Raw genomic sequence first — 13642 nt, 5'->3', positions numbered from 1 at the left:
GTAGAGATACTGCTTGCAGCCAATGATGCATGAAATTTTTTGTATAAGATGATGTTATGGGGTAGGACTGGATAAGTCTGACTTCTTCCTACTCCATTCAAACATGTACTAGGTATAAGCAAACTGATTCTGAATCAGCATTGGTTGGATTTGTATAATTATGTGTGTGTTGATGTCGTTTGTTCTGCATGTTTGAAAGAATAAATCAAATCAAATCAAATCATTCAGTTAAGGTGTTTTTTCCCCATTTAAAAAAATCTTATTTTGAATCTAAAGCACTGTACATGATGCAGCTTTAATGTGCAGTATAATAACAGAAGCCTGTACATCATTCATTTACAGATTTGTATTTTCAAATATTTTATACTGTACAGCACATATGCGTGCGGTGCTGTCTGGAGTTACCACTCTGATCCTCTACTATCTGCCCATGAACTGTTTCCTGTAGCGTCCGTAAGCAGCAGTGCTGATGGTGACTTTGACAACAGCTGATCCTTCATCTGCGTTCACCTGCACGTCTTGAACGGTGGCCTCCTTGTACAGCCAACTGAGGATGAAGATGCACATTTACTATTCACGGATGCTGTTCATCTAAACATATGAAAACACCGTGAGGAACAGCTCTTACCTCAGCTGAGGAGTGCTGAGGTTAACCTTGAGGTCTAAAATGTGTTTTTCTGTGGAGGTTAAAATCTTTTCCTCCACCACTCTCCTCAGCTCATCTAGGCCTCGCTCTTCTAAGGCAGATATGGGCAGTGCGTTGTGCTCTGTGGACTCGTAACTTAAAAGGAACAACAGGAAATGCTTTACTGCAGCCGATCAATCTCACAACACATATATGACAGGTCAGCAACATGAAGGGCATGAATACTAACATCCCTATGAGTGCAGCATGTCTGCAAATCCACTGCACATTATTTGATAACCGGATTTTTAAAATTTTTATTTTTTTTGGTGCAAAGATTTCGAATACGAAATCAACCCATCATTCAGTCTTCCTACTGGGTCATATAGATGGTCAACAGTTGTCTGTTCACAAACAGGGACAACAGGGTTTTTGCTCTTACTTGTCAAGAAGGTCAATTTTATTGTGGACTTCTATCATGGAGTTCATCAGGCCATCTGGGATTTGCAGATTCTTCAGGACATTCATGACATTGGCCTTCTGATTCACCGTCTCTGGATGACTGATGTCACGGACGTGAACCAACAGATCCTTGAGGAGTGAGAAAGGCCGGCGCCAAGTCAACACACTCTGCTTTGACAGAGCACAGACATCCTTCATGTGAGCATCAAGTACGTACAGAGTGTTTGATGTCCTCCAGGGTGGAAGAGAAGGAGTCGATGAGCTGATGGGGCAGCTGGGACAGGAAGCCGATGGTGTCCACGTACAGAACGGTCATGCGACTGGGCAGCTGGCCAGCATGGACGGTGACATCCAGGGTGGCAAAAAGCTGGTTCCTAGGCTGGAGACCACTGTCACCTGTCAGTGCTTTGATCAGGGTGGTTTTTCCTGAGCAGACAATGGAGTAAAAATCATCCAACTGAAGACCTGCACGGTGCACAGCAGCAGAACAATATGCTGTCTCTCACCGCAGTTTGTATACCCCAACACAGAGACAATGGGGAACTCTTTGTGTTTACGCTGGGATCGCAGAAGGTGCCTCTTTTTCTTGAGTTTGTCCAATGCTGAACGGATCTTCATCTCCCGCTCCTTCAGCAGCCTCTGCTGGACCTCGTACAGTGTCTCACCTGGAAGGACCAATCACCAGATTTCTCCAGCCAAGCAGCACCAAGACTAACTTTCAGGCAAATGTGTTTGACTCTGCTGCAGCAGTGTTACAGTACCTGAACCTCCGATGTATCTGGATCCTCCACCCTGCTGATCTAAGTTTGCCATTTCATTCCTGAGACGAGATCTGCCAGTGATATATCGAAAGCGGTTATTTAATCCAACCGCTAAGGAATCGAGAAGCCTGATTAAAACGCTTTAACACCCCACTAGGGAACAGCACAGTAAAAAAGTTACCTTAACAAGGGGATCTCTGCCAGAGAGATCTGTAACTTGGCCTCTTTAGTTCTGGCATTGCAGCGGAAAATGTGGAGGACCACTGAGTATCTGTCCAAGACTTTGAACCCCCAGGCTTCCTCAAACTCCCTCTGTACGAGTAAGAAAGAGAACCGTTAGTGCATGAAACCTCTCTACAGTATGTGCAGCCAGAAACCAATATTCTGACAATCTCACCTCAGACAAAGCAGACAGATGCTCAACATTCACAAACACAGCAGTGATTCCAGCAGTTTGTCGAATTTTCTCTGAGGGACAAAGGCACAGTTATATTCTGACACCTGTTGGCTTGGTGCATATATCTGTTGACACTAAAGGTGGATAATACCTGTAAGGGACTCGAAGTTGCCTTTGCCAAATATCCTCTTCTTCTCTGGCGTTTTAGTGGAGAGGATGATCTTGTCCACCACTCTCCAGTTGTCTAAACTGTTCACCAGCCCCACGGCCTCTGCCATCATCAGCTCAGCTAGAAAACAAACAACTGAGGGTAAAAGAAACTCTTCGTTATGATCCACACGCTCACATCTGCATGTTTGTCTTATCACCTGTGGTCAGATGCTGTTTGTTTCTTCCCCACTTCACATCAGGGTGAACGATGAAGACCCGTTGGCGACCGTCCCCGATGCCTTCAGGAATCTGCTGCTGGAACAGCTCATCCACCTCACTGTCCTCCATAAAATCTTCATCTTCCTCCTCCTCTGTAAGTCCTGTCTGCTGGCCATTGGTAAAGTTACCCTTGCTCTTCAGCGTGCATGCAGAGGGCGCAAAGCACCTGAGCTGCAGGACAGACGTGCTTCTCGGCCAGTGCTGGTTCGCTGCAGCTACGCGGGGAGGAGTGTGGAGAAGTCTACGCGTCACTGGGGCTGCTCTCTGGCAGCTCCGTGTGCAGGGTCTCTGCAGGAGTGGAACCCATGAATGAATCCTCCTCAGTGCTGCCATGTTGTCTCAGGAAGATCCCTTACAGGTGCAATCGGGACTGTAGTTAAATGTCAATCACCCTGATCAGACAGTGTAAAGCTTCAAACTACTTGCGCAGAACCTCCATGTCGCCACCAGGCCTGTGGACGGGTTCTTCTTCTTCTTCCTGTTTACTGAAGAATCTCAACAATCTCGAGAGCTCACGCTGCCACCTACTGGTGAGAATAGTTTTTGCACTTGACTAAATTGAATTTCATATTTAATGAGCTGATAAAAACAGAAGACATGAGATTAAAGGACTTTTTGGGTCTGTGAGTATAACGTAGTCCAGTACAACACTACCCTTAACTATGGCCCTGATAATAAACATATAATTCAATTTATACATTTATGACAATTTCACCAAAGCACAAACATTTTGAGCTTCATAAACACAGAAGTTAAGGCAGAGGTGTTGCATTGAATTGGATACAATTGCACAGGTGTACCTAATAAAGTGACTAGTCAGTAGTACGTCACACATAGTGGTCTATGTTAACATTGGACTATTCATTCTACGTTTAATGAATAGCCTATAACATATCTGATGCTCTTGTCACACAATCCAAATAATGTTTGTTTTATAGACATTTAACAAACAAGTGAACCTGAGGCAGGAAGGGAAAGTGTGGATGAAGATGTGTGTGCAGGGACCTCCAGACATCACTGCACAATACAATTTCAAAGTAATTGGAGAATTTATATGTTTTATTGATAGACAAATCAAACTGGAGCTGCTTGACAGCCAAATTAGTTATTATTGTAAAATGCAGAAGAATGCAAAGAAATGTGCAATACAGGACCAGACCTTTACACCATGGAAACATGTTGATAATGTTCTTAATGTACTGTATGTTGAAGTAAATATTTTCATACAGATTCATATCTCTACATTTTTACCTTTAGCAATAGTTGTGATTTGAGTAATGAGGGACTTTGCCCCAGTAGAGCTTTATGTCTAGCAATGCCGCTGAGGCGGGGTCCACCCTGGACAGGTCACCATTCTATCACAGGGCTGACACTTAAGAGAGAGACAACCACACACACCCACACTCACTCCTGCGGGCACTTTAGAGTTGTCAGTCAATCAAAGCTGCATGTCTTTGGACTGTGGGAGGAAGCCGGAGTACAATAGGTTTACAATAGGTTACTCTGAGTTCTGTTCTACATGTATTTGATGGTTGAACCTCTCTCAGGTGTGTGTCAACATCACAGCTTGTGGGTGTGTACACTACCCAAAAACAAGCCAGACAGGTCGGACTCGACTCCATATGGCTCGTAACAGGATCTCCGTTACTGGAAACTCTGAAGTCCACAGGTTTGTTTTTTAGTTAATTCCGCCTCGGTATTGATTCATTTTTAAATTCTTCGGCGACACCCAACTTTTGAGTATTTCAATGAGAAGACGAGACGGACCAGGTGTGGCACAACAGGCTGCGACATGACTGATAATTCCTTCAGAGTGAAGCAAAGTGTGCGTATGAGTGAGAGTTATTTAAAAGAGCGAGCAGGAGGCAGGACGAGGGATTTACACAGCTAAACGAGTTAATATTGGACCGGTCTGTTTTTTAAACCCTAAAGTACCTTTGAACTTTTTTGCGTCTTGCGTGCGTAAACGTGTCCTCAAAGGGAAATGCTGGGGACGCTGTGGCGCACAGGACTTCTGTTCAGTTTCATCAGATTCTGCACCTGTCTGGGTAAGATGAATGGTGATGCAGGCTACACACTGAGATAACTAGCTACACTTTAACAAACGAGTTCCCTGTCTCTTCTTTCTCTACAGAGGAAAAATGTGTGCTTGGCATTGTTGGACATCCCACCTCACTGCCCTGCTTTTACCCTGAACTGTTAACATTTGCGAATGTTTCCATTGAGTGGAGGAGGGACGGTGAAGTGGTGCTCAGATCAGGGCTGAAAGCGGATGGAAATTTGACGCAGTGGAGTATCAACAATGCCACCATCTCAGCTGACGCTCTGCTGACTGGAAACTTGTCTTTGGAGATTCCCACAGCTGATCCCAAAGAAGACAACATGTTTTATAGTCTGTTCATTATTTCAGAGAAGAATGAAAGTACTCCGCTGTGCACTAAGTGTCTCAGGATAGCAGGTCAGTGTGAAACACACAGGAAGTAATGAGAGGGGTGTATCTATGAACTAAATGTGTTTGATGGCTGTTTGCAGCCCGTTTCAGCTCCCCATTGCTGCAGCGAGTAGAAGCAGAACAGGGGACCGAGACAGCCTTTGTGTGCCACTCCAGTGGTGGTTTTCCTGAACCTGCAGTTTATTGGCTGATCGATGACACCGAGGAGCCCCCCGAAGGCTCAGTGAGGACCCTGGCAGTATCACACCCAGACTCCCATCTCTACAACATCACAAGCCACCTGACGGCCAGCATTTCCAAAGACTCCAGCGTGTCATGCATCATAGACAACAAGTTCATGAACGAAACCTTGACGTCGATGAGCTGTGAGTGACCGATCGCTGCTCATTCTGTTGGTAGACCTCAAATACAGTAGGTCAGCTTGTTCGCTAATTTCTGGCTCTTGCTGGTGCTCAGATGGACTGCGGAGCAGCAAGGTGGTGAGTCGAGCATCAGAGGCCATGTGGATCTTCAGCACAGTTCTCTGTGTGTTGGTTGGGGTGTTGGTGATTGTGGGAGTGGTCTATCAGATCCACCAGGATAGGATGAGTAAAAGGAAGAAGTACCAAGACCCAGACAGAGGTAGGCATCTTTCTAACAACAATACAGGACAGATCAGCTGTCACAGTGGCTGCTGCCCTGCTGTCTCTTGGGCTGAAACTTCAAGGCAAGACTTCTCTTTAGACTCTTTTCATCTCCTCAGTTTGTTTTGTTGTTCTTGTTGCTTTGCTTTTCCACTTTATGGTTTATTTCAAACATAAACCTTTAGCACACATTCTTTTTACCTCTAAGCAAACTGTTTAATAAAAATACATTGTGCATGTCCATACATGCCACATGCTTGAGCATGTCAGCCTGAAGACAAACAGTGCAGCCGGTTTATCCCTGTTGTGATTTGGGTAGATCATTGGGTAGATTTACAGTTTAAACTCAAGGACGTCTGGAGAAAGTAAGAAGTTTTCAAAGAGTCTAATTTTCAAACATTTTCAGGTCTATTGAAGTGAAAGAAAGCAGGAAGGGATACGCCAAGGATGGCTCCTTTTACATACGTTTTTCACTGACTTGTAGACACATCTGTGCTCTTCCTGACAGTAGAACTGTGGAAGCAAATGGATTCACAGAAGATGCACAGTGAGCTGCAGAGTGACACGAGTGCCAACCAACTGCCACATTGACTCCTATGTAAACAGTATTGGGCACGTGGTCATAATGTTATGGCTGATCGGTGTATATGTAATTATGATGCCTTGTTATGGATATGAATTACAGGCAGTTCAACCATATTCGTTCTTTCACTCCCTGAAGAGGTGAGATTTTCAGGTAATATACAAGGAAAAAAAGTAAAAATGGAGAAAACTGACAGAGTTTACACTATTCTGTGTAAACACTGGATCTGATAACCCTTCATTTTTTTGGAGTCCATTAGCAGGGCTCTGCTCCTAGGTTGGAAACCACTGCCTTGAGCTTTAGTAATGGACTAGAAACTGCAAAATAACAAGTGCCGTACTTTCCATCCTTAATTCACCCCATAGCGATCACTGTTCTGTAAAGCATAATTTCAACAAACTATACAAAACTCTGCTCACACTTGGTGTGACATCACTGAGCAAAATAAAGATACCGATGTGGTTTTTCTTGTATAAATTTTGCAAAAGTGTAACAAGTACTTTTGTGATCACTGAAGACCTTGTTCTATCACTCTACTTGTCTTTAGGGTACAGGAGACGACGTCTGCATGTGGAGGAAACAGATATGAAGACTGAGCCACCGGAGTCTGATCTGTAAAGTCTGGACTCAGTGAACACTCATTAACTGATCTGTAAACAGCTATTTGTTGTCACCACTGGGTTTACCACTTACATATTTAATATGAGTGGTGGGGTTTTGATATACTCAGTTGTGATTTTACCATTTCACTTTGTGAGACACTAATGGTTGTATGTTCCCACAGGGAGGGGCTGTTGTGTGGCACAAGTTAATAAAGATTCCCAAACCCACGCCTGGGGCAGTTTGATTTCACCTCATGGTTCTGTTAATATCTTTCCACTATAACATAAAATATGCCAGTAAATAATGTTTTATGTTTTAAATCTCTGAAACTACAATTAACAATCTAGAGAAATTAATATGATCTCAGTAAGAACAGCTTGACCTTTTTGATACTGACATTAGAGATTTTCATTTACCAAACCATCTCTTTCCCAGAGAATTGAGTCACCAAATAACAATAACCAACAACAATAATGTGAAACAAATTAAAAGAGGTTCACAACTGGAACCTAGAAATGATAAATGCTCACCAAACTCTCACTGGTTTTCTACCAATTGGTTAGTTTCTGCACCAGATGTTACACAAGTAATCACAGTTTCATGCTTAAAAGTAAGTCGCAGTACTGAGCTCAAATCATGAGTCAATCAGTGACACAGTCCCAAATGATTCTCATTTCCACGGTTCCGAATCTTGTGCTGCAGCATTTGTGCTGTACCTTCACCTCTTGGTTCCTGAAGTCAGTATTCAGCTTTATCCTTCCTGCACAGATGTCACAGTGTAGAGGTCATTTCTACGCTGAGCTGTGATTGGGAGCTGCTGCCGGATGTCAGCCAAATACTGCAGGGGAGATGACGACAGATAAGAGAGGTTTAGTGGAGACCCCAAATATACAGAGTAATGGTAACAGCTGATGTAGCCTAGTACAACTCTGCATTATTAAATCTGAGGCAGACCGCTGTTTGTGCTGGTCATTTTTCAGTCTGTACTCTGATGTTGCCAAGCTGCATTACATTACACTGTCAGGTGTTCAGTTTATTTACTTCCTCCACTGTAGATAAAGAGGTATGTAGCCACACACTGTGGCCTACATACTTAATCAACAGCTGCTTTACACAGTCTCTATACAAAGTGATTATGACCATCTGACACAAACCCACTGTCCTACAGCAAAATGCAGATACTGTTATCGTGTCCAATCCCACAGTTACAAGCAGGAGTGTATGTTTTGTGTCACCCTCCACCCTCACAGCGCTGAGATGCATCGTTGCGCTCATTTTCCTCAGTCTGATCACAGTTGTCACAGACACCATGCACAACATGACCAAACAGCCTGAGCCCATCACAACCCAACCAAGAGTTGAGAGGGATCACTGCATTATCCACAAGCCGCATGATGCAGCAAGACGCCATGGTACTGGAGTGATTTCTGCACTCCAGCACTGGTGAGAACAGTGTGCAGAGCCACGCCAGCCACTGTTCCACTCACCGATATCAGCATAAATGACGGCCTCCTCTGCTCCAGCCTTGGAGACAACTTCTCCCCTGCAGCGACAGATTGCACACATCACACACCTGCAAAGCTCAACACCTAGACATATCCACAGACAGACTGTACAAGATGTGGTTTGTAATTACAATAAAACAGAAGCGTTGGGGATGAAGAGACATTACTGCTATTAGCAGTGCACTGTCAGCATTTACTCAGCCACTATTTAAGTAGCCAGCGAAGACAGTAGTTACTTACTATAGATGCTAATGCATATTTAATAATAAACTACTATTTTACTGTATTTCTCTACAAGATGAATACTAATACTTCAATGCTTTAGATCAACTTTCTCATAAATGTGGCATTTTAAATAAACTATGCACCCATCCTCCCTCTTCTCTACCTTCACTGTACTCTCACTTCCTTGCCTTGGCTGTGCTTAATAGCACACACTCCACCTTTCACTCACACACAGCTCACTGCTCTAACTTCCCTCTCTTCCTCTTTGCTGCTCATTACACAGAATCGCTCACATTATGAGCCGAGGAGACGGTACGTAAGACAATGTGTTTCTGTTTCTTACCATGGGTTTACAACACTGCTGTGACCCCAGGCGACATATGAAGCCGTTTCATCTCTGGCAGGTGACGCTGTGGCCACATACACCTGGTTATCAACAGCTCTGCATGGGAGACAGTGACAAGGTTACAGCCACTGATGATTTATGTCAAGTTGTACTAATTGTAGCCTGAAGATCTCTTGCCCTTCATACTGCTGCTGTAAGGCACCTTTTTGTTGAACTTACCAGCTGTATCTCAAGGTACCGGCTATTTAAAAATATTACACTTCATGTTTTCTTTTAAAATAGATGTATTATAAAAATTCATTGTAGATTAAAAACATTTTATGCTTGGTTATCTGTAGCCTCTGATAATTCTGTATCTGGTATTACTTTGATATACATTGCCTCTATACTCATTAAAATAAAGCTGAATGAGATAGAGATTATAGTGACTTCCTTATCTGATTAGCATATGTGTAAAGTAATAACTCATATGATATCTTAGAGGAAATAATGCCTCATTTATCTATCATTTCTCCTCTTCCACAGAAATTTCCTTTGTTACACTCCCGTCACATCCCATAATGTCATGTGGTCAGTCCACAGTTTGGAATATGTTGCTGCCTTATGAGTGAGCTGAGTTAACCCTTTCAGGAGATTCAAGATTTACTGTAATCAGTATTCTTCAAAAGCAAATATTCAGTGTGTTTTTCGGTAAATGGGTTGTGGACTGTGTCTGGGAGTCAGAGCCTGACCTTCCCCTCTGGAGGAGCTCCCAGTGGGCTGGACCGGTCGTCAAGTTGAAGGCTCCAGGGTAGACCAGCAGCTGACAGCCTGTAGATAAGAGGCCAGTCCAATCAACTATCCTACACACTATTAAAAACGCCATATAAACTGCTGCTTTGGCTACTTACCTTTTCTGGCATAGAGCTGTGCGAGCTCTGCAAACCTCATGTCGTAGCAAATCCCCACACCCACTTTGCAGAATGCTGGAGGAGGAAATACAGAGAAATCAGAGTTTGAGATGATGCTCATCCACCTGCAGGGAACAAAGCAGCAGTCAGGAGACATTACTCACGCGTTTCAAACATTGACAAACTGTTGCCTGGACTCAGTGACTCTGACTCCTGGAAGCGGATTTTTCCAGGAACATCAATGTCGAAGAGGTGAATCTTAACAAATTAAGAAAAAGACTATCATGTCCTACTGTAAAGTCATTAAGTTGTTTAAATGAACCGCAAACAGACAAATACTGTACTTGAGGCACACATACCTTCCTGTGTTTAAGAATCATGTCTCCATCAGGACCAAACACTGGACAGCTGTTGTACAACTTCCCACCGTCCTCTTCAGGGATAGATCCTATTGAACAAGCAAGCACATGGTTAATTCCTCACTGTGCAAAATGTGTAAAGACTTTCTTCTGTTGATTATTTAAGATCCTTCACATCACTTCCTCTGCACATCAGACTCCTTCATTAGCACCAAGTGAACCTAATCAGAGCCAATGAAGTACATGGAGGGAAGTGATACAAACAAACTGAGGAGTTGATCTGTTAACTGTGCTGCTGTTGTAGAAAGCCTGTTAACCTCTCTCACTCAAAGGCACTCCCACCAAAACCTGATTTGTATTCTGGTCACAATCTAATGGAGAAGGGAACAGTGGCATGTTCCATTTGAACAGTATTAACAGAAATTTTACATTTTCTAAAGTAAAAATGAAAAACAGATGTATTACAATATAAAATAACAAATAAGTGCAAAAATAGTGAAACTAAATTTACAGTGGGCAAAAACACTTCCAATAGTCTATGAACCCTGGTATTTCACTATAACCAGAGGTGCGTCCCTACCTCCCACCAGATACACCTTATGCTCCTTTGCTGCATCTGACAGCATCTGTGTGGATTCTCCTGGGATCCTCTCTGCATATGCAGAGAAGAAGCTGGGTCCATATGGAGAATTGAAGAATTCCTGTATCACAGACAGATAAGAGACCATCACTTTTACAGCACTGAGTTGGGCTCATGCACTGAATGTGGACTCTTTAGGCACTGGCTACACATCTATCCAGTGTTGCCCCTCATTCTTCATTGTGTATCCAACTATGCTAAAGGTAACATCTAGCCCTGGTGGCCTCCCCTACTCTCCCAACTTTAGAGACCCTCCTCCTCACCGGCAGCAGCACCACTTTGCTGCCTTGGTCCGCAGCCTCCTTCACCAGCCTGCGAGCTCTGCTCAGGTTGTCCGCCTTGACACTTGTCACCTGCAGCTGGATCACAGCCAGACGGAACTCTAAAAGCAAAAGACAATGCATTACAGTTGTGATGAGATCTACCTCACAATATTAAAACGTGACAAGAAGGGTCAGGGTTCACGTCCCAGCCGGCCCGGGCCCTTTCTGTGTGGAGTTTCCATGTTCTCCTACACAGCTTAGTGTTATAGGTGGAGCCAGTTGTGTGAGGGCTCAACATCATCACGCAGGGGTGTGTGTGTTTGTTGTTGTTGTGGAGCATTTGGAGCAGAGAGAGAAGTGGCTGGTTCGGCTAGATAAAAAAATAAAGGAAAAGTGAACATCATTACGTCGCCTTTCCTCATTCCCTTCTGCCCCCGTCTTCGCTGAGCGGACCCAGAATTAAGGCTGGTTACAGGCCGGAGAGGCAACCCACATGTACACCAACGGTCACCCAACTACGGTCTGGAGACCCGCAGCAGGGAAGGTAACATTAGGTTGACTGGTGACTCATAGGAGTGAGTGTGTGTTGCTGTCTGTCTCCAAGTGTCAACCCTGTGATAGACTGGCGACCTGTACAGGGTGTGCCCCTCCTCTCGCCCAACGTCTGCTGGGATCAGGGGGGGCCCTGCCTCTCGCCCAACGTCTGCTGGGATCGGCCCCAGCCCTGCACAGGGTGTGCCCCTCCTCTTGCTCAATGTCAGCTGGGATCGGCCCCAGCCCTCCCCAGGGTGCGCCCCTCCTCTTGCCCAATGTCTGCTGGGATCGGCCCCTGCCCCAGCCCGACCCTATTCAGGAATAAGCGGTCTAGATAAAGGAAGGATATTTCTCGTTGAAGTGAAGGCTCAGAACATGACAGAAACAGCAGCAGCCAGCATGGCGGAGTGTGAGCATAGAAGATGACCCCGACACTTTTTATGTTTAGTTTGTGGAAAGGAGTTCAGTTAGAAAGTCATAGTGATCTAATATAGTTTTAAACTTTATTTTAATGTATTCCCTCTCTATTTCTCTCACACAAACACAACCACAGCAAGAGACCGTCAGCCCCCCTCCGTGTTTGTTTCTTAATACAACACTGTCAAGCGCGGATATCCAACTCTTCTACTAGTTTATTAGCAAGCTAACGCTAGCTTAGCTAGCGTTAGAATATAGCCGTTGCCGAGGTCAGCACGCTGTTTACAGCATGGATATACAGTATATGGACCACAAGTGGATAACGCTAGTTTATCAGCTCTGACGCTGTGTGTTTGCCCCCTTGGTCCAGGGGAATGTCGAAAAACACACATGGGAAAGCTTATCATTCCGACCAGTGTGGTTAGCGATTCAACGGATTCGTTTCTTATATTTATTGGTTTCAACCAGCCAGGAAGAGAGAGCTGCTTCTGTGGGAGAGCTAGTGCAGAAGGGACAAGTAGCTGTGGGGATCTGAGGCTTCAGTTAGAAGTTTTAACTGTATGAGCTTCTAGGGTCTGAAGAGACTCGTAAAATCATGCATGAGAGGGGCCAGTAAATGATCGATCAAATCCCAACCACCCATGTATTTTATATTGTAGCCAGAACTTTTTAGTGTGCAGTAGCAACACACTGTAGTCGTTATTATCACACAAAAATGTCCTCGGTTGTTTGTGCATATTAGTTAGTTACACCTCTAGTAAAATGAATACAGAACTTCGTACTTACTGGACATTGCTTTGGCCAGTTTAGACATGTAGACAGCCAGAGAGTACTGTTGGGTTCACAGTTAGAGCAAACACACAGGTCGCGTGTTTCCGGTTGACTCGTTGGTTTTCAAAATAAGACTACATTACGTCTACTGTCGTGAGACGATTATTATTCTTTACCTCAGCGAGGTCCAATAAAGAAAAATACAACAATATAAAACGTTAACACAGTGTTTATAGATACACATGATTGCTTTTCTTATTTAAAATCACTCTTCTACACATGCTTAAGGGTATACAAAGTTCACACCTTTTAATATGAAATGATTATTTGATATTATTTAATGTTTAATGAGGGGTGTTTTTCTGTATTGTTCAAAAAGATTATATCTCCTCATTTGTTAATTGATTCCACAACAAATATTAATAATATACTACACATAATTACCTATTAACCAGTTAATGTGTGACTCTTTATGAAAGCTCTCATGTATGAACCTGAAGCCAAAAACTCGGGGATCGGCTGTGATGTTTCTTGCAAGGAATACTTGTCTTCCTGTCTTTGTCAGAAAGGTCCTAGGTCCCGAACACGGAACCTTCTCGCTGTGAAGCAACGGTGCTAACCACTGCGCCACCGTGCTGCCTACATTATGATACAGTTATGTATAAATCAAAGATCAAAGATTTGTATTGTCAATTCACTATATGTGCAGGACATACAGAAAAATCTAAATACTGTTTCTCTCTCACCTAATATTGAA

The 13642-nt window shown here is 43.7% G+C and overlaps 3 protein-coding genes across 4 annotated transcripts; 1 reads left to right on the top strand and 2 right to left on the bottom strand.

Annotated features, from left to right (window-relative positions):
- Positions 1-236: 236 nt before the first annotated feature.
- On the bottom strand, positions 237-3154 carry gtpbp6 (GTP binding protein 6 (putative)). Its single transcript, XM_020603496.1, has 10 exons — positions 2614-3154; positions 2397-2534; positions 2246-2316; positions 2030-2160; positions 1849-1919; positions 1594-1752; positions 1305-1513; positions 1068-1216; positions 629-781; positions 237-547 (listed from the first exon to the last, which is right to left on the bottom strand). Exons 1-10 carry the CDS (start codon positions 3005-3007, stop codon positions 421-423), a joined length of 1602 nt encoding a protein of 533 aa, XP_020459152.1. The 5' UTR covers positions 3008-3154; the 3' UTR covers positions 237-420.
- On the top strand, positions 3123-6964 carry LOC109962095 (ICOS ligand-like). 2 transcript variants are annotated; one of them, XM_020603498.1, is made up of 4 exons: positions 3123-3204; positions 4809-5132; positions 5207-5491; positions 5583-6298. In XM_020603498.1, exons 2-4 carry the CDS (start codon positions 5057-5059, stop codon positions 5924-5926), a joined length of 705 nt encoding a protein of 234 aa, XP_020459154.1. In that variant the 5' UTR covers positions 3123-3204; positions 4809-5056; the 3' UTR covers positions 5927-6298. The 2 variants fall into 2 exon arrangements, with proteins under 2 accessions (XP_020459154.1, XP_020459155.1); XM_020603499.1 differs by lacking the exon at positions 3123-3204 and adding an exon at positions 6880-6964 and having other exon boundaries at positions 3724-5132; positions 5583-5747.
- Positions 6325-13009, bottom strand: nit2 (nitrilase family, member 2). The gene is made up of 10 exons (XM_020603497.1): positions 12901-13009; positions 11164-11282; positions 10841-10961; positions 10261-10349; positions 10066-10159; positions 9902-9976; positions 9743-9821; positions 9009-9107; positions 8423-8478; positions 6325-7781 (listed from the first exon to the last, which is right to left on the bottom strand). Exons 1-10 carry the CDS (start codon positions 12926-12928, stop codon positions 7687-7689), a joined length of 855 nt encoding a protein of 284 aa, XP_020459153.1. The 5' UTR covers positions 12929-13009; the 3' UTR covers positions 6325-7686.
- Between the last annotated feature and the right edge of the window lie 633 nt (positions 13010-13642).

The sequence above is a fragment of the Monopterus albus genome, unplaced genomic scaffold (assembly GCF_001952655.1).
Source record: "Monopterus albus unplaced genomic scaffold, M_albus_1.0 scaffold61.1, whole genome shotgun sequence".
Classification (NCBI taxonomy): Eukaryota; Metazoa; Chordata; class Actinopteri; order Synbranchiformes; family Synbranchidae; genus Monopterus; species Monopterus albus.
Note: the sequence above shows the minus strand (reverse complement) of the source record. Positions and strands in the feature narration are given on the sequence as shown.